At 43.9% G+C, this 7,941-nt stretch overlaps 1 protein-coding gene across 1 annotated transcript in view; it reads left to right on the top strand.

The window, feature by feature from the left end:
• The window catches only part of Mrrf (mitochondrial ribosome recycling factor), a 53,087-nt gene extending 47,420 nt beyond the window's left edge, over positions 1–5,667 (top strand). The window contains exon 7 of the mRNA XM_021155532.1: positions 4,483–5,667. Coding sequence (XP_021011191.1) covers positions 4,483–4,560 — 78 coding nt within the window. The 3' untranslated portion in view covers positions 4,561–5,667. The remainder of the gene's footprint in view (positions 1–4,482) is intronic.
• Positions 5,668–7,941: the final 2,274 nt, after the last annotated feature.

A 7,941-nucleotide genomic window follows, 5' to 3' on the forward strand; every position in this document is an offset into this window, starting at 1 on the left:
GAAATGTCACTTGTTCATGTTCTCCCATGTTATCAGATTGTTAGCCTGGGCCTTCCCCTCAATTTCTCAGTCCTTCTGCCCAGATAACCTTACTGCAGCCTTCACCTTTGGCTGGCCCAGGCTGGCAGCCTGCAGTGCTGGTGTGTTGCTAGCACTGCTCCTGAGCTACACAAGACAGCTCCAGGGACAGTAGCATCTCAGACAGTTGTGACTTGACTCCTGAGGAGAGAACAAGCTGCCATTCTGAATCTAGCCACTCTTCCAGAGGATCTGGCAGCCCTGGGAGCTGTGCTTTTCCAGCTGAAAGCTGTGTAGCTTTTAGCATGGTGAGGGCTTGGCTACTTTCCTGCCTGGGACCAATTGCTGCAACTCCTTTTTCGTTTCTGCTCTTTCAAACTATGTATTTAGTTCCTAATTCCTGGCTGAGGCCTGTGGTCGGTGAATAAAGATGTCAAGCAGCTGCCGTGCTGCCGAGCATGCAGATCCGCAGATCTGCACACTGGGCTAGCCCTCAGAGCTTCCTGCCAAAGCTGCCTGCCTTCATATCAACCCCACTTAGACTTAGAAGGGAGCATGCAACACCCACCTACTAAATCATGTTTTCATTTTTAGAAAGGCATGCATACTTATGGCAGAAAAACACAGAGAACTTTTAACAATTTTTCTCTTAATAAATACTTCCTGAGAACTTGATATTTGCTGTGTCTTAGGTGTGATATGACCAATACAGACCTAATTAACATGTTGTTTATCTTCCCATCACTAAAAGATAGAATGTTAAGATTTTGGTATGTTATATACATATGTGAAAGGAATTTAAATAGTCACCATAAATGGGGGAGACAGTGTCTCAACTGGACATCAAATGTCACCAAGTAAAAAGACATTTTATGCCACCAAATAAAACCTCCACTGCCAAGAATGGGTTACACTTTGTTGAGTTGTTGGCAAAAAGACCACTTCTCTTAAAAAAAAAAAAAAAAACTCGAGTCACTCAGACTATCGATTACTCTCTCTAACTTGATGGCAAGCCCTATTTCTAAAGATAGCTTAGTTGTCAAACATGTGTGAAAGGAGCTGGCTCCCAGCTAGAAGCTTCACTCCTACCCACTTGCTTTCATGGTACTAGGAGTTACTTTGCGTGGTCCTGGCAGAGAAAAGTAGTCACTTTCACCTAGCTGAAAACCCTGTGACCTACAACACATGCTTGCCTGCCAGATATGTTCATGTAAGAATGACACACGTTACAGGAGTAACTAAACCACTCCCTTTGTTTGTTTGTTTGTTTGTTTGTTTAATGTTTTGTTTGTTTGATTGACTGATTTAAGGCCCATTCCACGTAATGTAACCCATCCATGACACTTATAAAGTGGCCAAGAAACTGAGACTAGGCAGGTAATGTGACTAAGGGAAAACCTACCTTTATTATTCTGCTGAAAGAACCTAGCAATAGAATGACTCCTAATGACATTCTGCTCTACTCATAGAGCAGAGTGTCGCATAACCCTCATCAGAAAAGCTTCTTATTGCAATAGATGATAACACAGAAACCTACAGCTGGTCAAAGGCTGAGACTTTGGGGGCACTCAGCCCTTAAAGGATTGCTTTGTCAAATCCCTCCTCTGAAAGCTCAAACATTTGTGTGGAAGAGGAAGGCAGAAAGATAGTTAAGAGCCAGAGGTGCAGGATGACTCCAAGGAAACTGTGCCTTCTGATACAACAGGACTGATACACATGAACTCAGAGATGTGGCAGCAAGACCTACACAGTTTCTAACCAGACAACATCCCAGCATGGAGAAGAGAGGTGGACACAGGGCCCAGCCCTAACCAAGGAGCTATTTGTGGATGATACCTTCTGGAAGAGGGAAAATCAGTTTTCTCAAATGGAGTATGTGCACTACATCCTCCCTCCCTCCCTCCCTCCCTCCCTCCCTTCCTTCCTTTCTTTTTTCCTCCCTTCCTTCCTTCCTTCCTTCCTTCCTTCCTTCCTTCCTTCCTTCCTTCCTTCCTTCCTTTTTTTATATATAGAGAGAAGAAATGGAGACAGAAAGAACATGAAGTTGGGTGGGTAGGGAGGTGGGGAAGGTCTGGGAGGAGTTGGAGGAGGAAAAGGAATATATTATGGAAAATGCTTAATAAAAATTAAAAGATTTCGGGATGTGTCTTTGTTTTTTAAAGTATATAATTTTTGTTTAAATATTTTATATATTAGTTCTTCTACAGATATTCAAACAGAAGTTTCAATCTTGAATTATTTTTCTTTAATTGAAAAAATATGAACATGTCTCCAAGATATTAACAATATCTTGGAGCATATTTCAAATATATTTTTATTATTATAAATGTAACCCATGCTTGATTTTTTTTTTTTTTTTTTTTTTCCGAGACAGGGTTTTTCTGTGTAGCCCTGGCTGTCCTGGAACTCACTCTGTAGACCAGGCTGGCCTCGAACTCAGAAATTTGCCTGCCTCTGTCTCCCAAGTGCTGGGATTAAAGGCATCAAATGTATGTGTTTTCTCCTTGAGAATTCAACACGGCCGTTGTAATACCTATATGTATTAATTTTCTTCCCTATCCTATAACTTTAGATTTTCTGATTTTTTTTAACTATTCAAAATTAAGCCAGGGGCTGGGGAAGTGGAGAGTTGGTCCCACAGTTACGAGTGTTTACTGCTCTTCCAGAGGCCCCAGGTGCAGTTCTCATCACCCACATCAATTCCAAGTGAGCTGACCAGCCCTTTATGCCTCCTCAGCACCCACACTTAGTGTAGTGCACATAAACTTGTGCAGACTTAGACTCATAAAAGTGTTAAGGTTTTCAAAAGGACAATATAAACATCCTTATACCTAGAACTTAAGCATTTAGAAGCTAGGGGTCAGGAAGTTGGCTCATTGATGAAAAACACCTGTTATTCTTCCCAGATTTGGCTCCCAGTACCCACATGGTGGTTCATGACCATCCATAACTCTAGTTTCAGGGAATTCACAAGGCATCAGGCACACACATGGTACTGATGCATGCAGGCAGGCACTCATATAGATTACAACAACAACTTGGGACTAGAGAGCTGGCTGAATAGTTTGAAGTACTGGCTGTTCTAGAGAACCCAGTTTTAATTCCCAGCATCTCCACTGTGGTTCACTATAACTCCAGTTCCAGGGATCTTACTTGCATGCTCCTCTGGCCTTCTCAGGCACTGGTCACATTCATAATAACACACACATACACATAGCCAAAGCACCCATACATCAAATAATAATTATAATAAAAGAAGAATTTTATGTTCAGATCATGTTTGCTGATAATATCCCGGTTGAGACAGTTGAGGATTAGATGGTATAAGATTTGCATCTATTTGAATTTCTCCCTGTGATATGGGAGCTTATCCATTCACGGTAGCTCGCTGGGTTTGAATATTGTAATTAGAAACCACAACATCAAGTTTTGTTAGCAATGACAGCTGAAGGTGTATCTTGTTTTAATTTGCATTTTTTGTGTCTATTGAATTCCCTGTGTTTGTTGATCAGATGTGCATTTCTCTTTCTGTTTACCTCTGAGGTCTTAATACTTTTTATATCCATTCATCTAAAGGCTTTCTGAAATAGAGTGGCTGAGGTGTAAGATGTTCTAGAACAGTGGTTCTCAACCTGTGGGTTGCAACAACCCCATGTGGGGTCAAAGGACCCTTTCACAGGGGTCACATACCAGATATCCTGTGTATCAGACATTTACTTCACAATTCACAACAGTAGTAGAATTACAGTTATGAAGTAGCAGCAACAATAATTTTATGGTTGGGGTCACCACAACAGAATGAACTGTATTAAAGAGTCACAGCATTGGGAAGGTTGAACCACTGCTCTAGGGGCTTAATAAGAGGCAGCTAGGCTGGCTTTTCTGCATTGTATTATAGTTTTAAATGGTGGCTTGTAGAATCAGACTTCTATAAATTAAAGTTCAATATTCTGACTTTCTGACTGTTGCCCTGAATAAATGGTCTGTCTTGGTTTTCTTATCTGTAAAAGAGGAGTAATCAGCCAGGCAGTGGTGGCGAACACCTTTAATCCCTGCACTTGGGAGGCAGAGGCAGGCAGGTTTCTGAGTTCAAGGCCAGCCTGGTCTACAGAGTGAGCTCCAGGACAGCTAGGGCTGCACAGAGAAACACTATCTTGAAAAAAACCAAACCAAACCAAACCAAACCAAAGAAACACTATCTTGAAAAAAACCAAACCAAACCAAACCAAAAACAAAAACAAAAACAAAAAACAACAACAATAAAAAAGAGGAGTAGTCCTTCCTACCTTGCAGGAGTGTTGTTAAGAATCTGTAACAATATCAACATACATTTCTTAGTGCAGAGAGTGGATGACCTCAGTTAGTGTGAACTTTGTCACTCTCAGTTTTTCCCAGTAACCTTTGCATGTTTCAGAAACATTTGTTCCTACCCCAGTTATCAAACTTCAATTGTTGTTTTTACAGATCAGCCAAATGGCAGACGACACGGTGGCAGAGCTGGACCAGCATCTGGCAGCAAAGACCAAAGAACTCCTTGGATGAAAGTCAGCAGTCACAGCCGAACACCCGAGTCCTGTGTCTGCTCATGCCGTGGGTGGCAACCTCGTGTCTGCACTGCCCTGACCATGCACCCGAGGCTGACACTGCTGCGCCTCCATCGGCCACTCAGTCTCCTGTTGGGATGCTCAGATTTATGGAATCTCTTTCTTGTTTCCGTGCACAGGCTTGTTCTGCTCTGAATCTCCCCTTGTGAATGTCTCTGTTGGCAGATGACCTTTACTCTGACAGTGACCTTGACTGTGGTGTCACCACAGCACTAGGGCCGCTGTCAGGCTTAGCAGCTCCTCTCATCAACACAGGAGCCTCCTTTCAAACTGTGAATCATACCCTGCCCTTGTGTTAAACTCATTTGGATTAATGTGGGCCTTCAGTCTGACTGCTGATGATCAAGCCTAAATAAATTGGAAAATAACAACCACAGAAGAAAGATAGAGTGGTTAGGATGGAAGAACCCCAGAATTTGTTTATAAAGCAACCAAGAGCAGTGTTTTTGCCTCTGGGTTGTCCTCCCACATGCTGTTCATGTGGACCAAGCTTCCGCTCCTAACTAGCCCTGTTTACTGTGCCATCAGTTGCCCCCTCTGGGCAGTCTCTCTGCCTCCAGAGCTAGGCCCCAGTTTTGGCTGGGCTCCTATTATTTCATCCTCTGTTTTTCTTTTCTGTTAGTCTATATCTTGAGAAAAATTACCAGAGAGAATGACAGAGTACCGCTTGAAGTTGTCTGTGTATTTATGTTGTAAAAATTGGTAGCTGCTCACCAAATGCTTTCCTTCTCTCTCTCATTTCACTCTTGTCTCTGTCAGCATTTATTTGGTAATGAGCTACTGTTTCTCCAGGGCCTGTCTTCCTGGCCCTTCTTTTCCTTTTAATTGTTGTATGCCATGCCATAGCTTTTGTATAGATGTCAGGTCAGACCTCGCCCAGCTCCTGCACCATGTGGGGTCATGGGATGGAACTTGGGTTCTTGACCTTGCCTCACCTGCTGAGTCACCTCCCTTGCTGTACTGTGGCTTCCATGCCAAGTTAGGGTAGTCTTTTCCCCTTCTCCTGCAGTCATTCATTCAATTATAATAAAGCTACTTTTAGGCATTATTTGTAATCACAAAGGAGACAGATACAGACCACCTACACTTACAAATATGGAAACGACATGACAGTGTTAGGTACTGGATCCTCCAGACAGTGGAGTGGGAAAGTGGGGGGATATTTTATTTTTCTGATAAGAAAGTCTCTCTGCATAGTCCTAACTGTCCTGGAACTTAACTCTGTAGACCAGGCTGGCCTTGAACTCAATCCTCCTGTCTCTGCCTCTCAAGTACTTACTTACTTTAAAGGTGTGGGCCACTACACCCAGCTAAGGGACATTTCCATTGCTCATTATTAGCCTCAGTTTACAAGATGTAAAATTTCTCAAGCTTGTCAGACAGCTAGCAAGCAGCAAAGCAGAGATAAAGGTTGTAGGCTTGATTCCAGGGTCTGTTCTTTCCACTGATGCCAGAGGTGAAGTGATCATTCCACCACCACCACCACACACACCCCAAGCGGTCCTCCAGTGCATACCAGCCAGGTGTCCCGTACTGAGTCCGTTCTGAGACATAAATACCTATAGAGTCTGGGGTTTGGCACTCCACCCTGGAAAATGCCCTATTTCTGACAGCAATCTCAAGTCTGGACCACACAAATCTAGTTCCCAGCCCTGTCCTTTGATCTGGTTAATTAGCCAGGATGCTACTCAGGGCTTGGGAGGTAGGTTTACTGGCTTTTTATAAAGCATGTTCTAAAGAGTACAGATGAGCAAATTCAGGGGGTTGGGAGGCGGGGGCAGGGTCGGGGGATACCGGGAAGTGGGAATCTGCTCTGAAGCACCTTGGGTAGACATGTTCCTAGCACTGCCAGATCCTCTAACCTGAAGAAGCCACTGCCACCCGCTGTCTTTCAGGACCTAGTGGGCCCCAGCTGTTTATTGGGTGCTCTAGTGTGTGCTAGAACACAAAGGATACAGTGAACTGAGTTGCCCTGCCAGTGCCTCAAGCAGGAAGGTCTGTTCTGGTTCTAGGTGGTGAGGTGTGTGCCTGGGCTAGCTAATAAGCCTCCTGCTGCCTCTGCCCACACTGCTGGAACCTGGTGAGAAGTAGCCAGTGGGAATTCAGGATTAGGATTCGCTGAGGATGAAAGGAACTGACATGCCCTCCTCCCCACCTTACCTACCCTCAAAGCCAGAGACAAATGGGAAGTTAAACTGCCAGGGGAGAGCAGCATGAGCCACACAACAGAGGCTTTGCCAGGGTTCAGTTCTGTGAGTGACCAGAATTCTTGTTGCAAATGTGCTGCTCAAAGATGCAGGATTTTTTAATAAACAGAGGAAATGATAAATTATGTTGTAACTCCACTCCAAAGGCATTTGGTTCTTAACAGCCAGATCCTCTGTAGTCTTTAAATAAACAAAACTTATTTGGTGAACAGACGGGGGTGGGGAGGGATGAAAGATTTTCAGTACTTGGGTTCCACATGTCAACAATTTCTCTCCTGTGTGTATGTTGGCCAAAGCCATATATCATGATAAATGAATAAAGGAGAGCCCTGAGCGCAGGGCGGTGAGACAGCTCAGCAAATGGTTTTCAGCTGATTGCTCTATTCCAGTCGATATTTATCACAGAGGCTCTGCTGCCCTGTGTGTGAGGGATATGTTGGTGGCAGAACCAGAAGGCGACTACCTGTTTGGGTGTGCTGAGGTAGCAGCATGCAGGAGCTGGTAACTTTGTCCCCTTCTCCCCGACAGTCTTAAGAGCTTTCTGGGCATCAAAGTTCTCACACTAGCAGAATTAACTACCTTCTCTATTCAGTTCAGTGGCTCTCAAAGTCCCATGGAAAAAGCAGTTTTAGCCTGTTTAAAAATCTTTCTTTTGGTATACATGTATGCGCACGAGCACAAAAGGAAATTTAAAAATTTTAAAAAGAATTTTAATGGGATTGGGGAGATGGTTTGGCTGCTAAGAGTGCTGAGTGTGCACACTTGGACATATGATTTATTCCTCATCACCCATCTAAAAAGTCAGACATATAACCCCAACACTGAGAAAGCTGAGAAAGACAGACCCCAGGAGCTCACATGTTCCCCCATCCCACTGGAGCTCAAAGAATGAGTGTCCAATTCACTGAGAAAGCCTGTCTCAATAGAATAAGTAGTCACAAGATGGAACCTGACATCCTACTCTGACTCCTGTGCTCATTTGGCTGCATGCACCTGTACACTCACATATGCCCCTAGACACACACAAATGCACCTGTGCACTCACATGTGCCCCTTACACACACAAATGCACCTGTGCACTCACATGTGCCCCTTACACACACAAATGCACC

Source organism: Mus caroli, chromosome 2 (assembly GCF_900094665.2).
Source record: "Mus caroli chromosome 2, CAROLI_EIJ_v1.1, whole genome shotgun sequence".
NCBI lineage: Eukaryota > Metazoa > Chordata > Mammalia > Rodentia > Muridae > Mus > Mus caroli.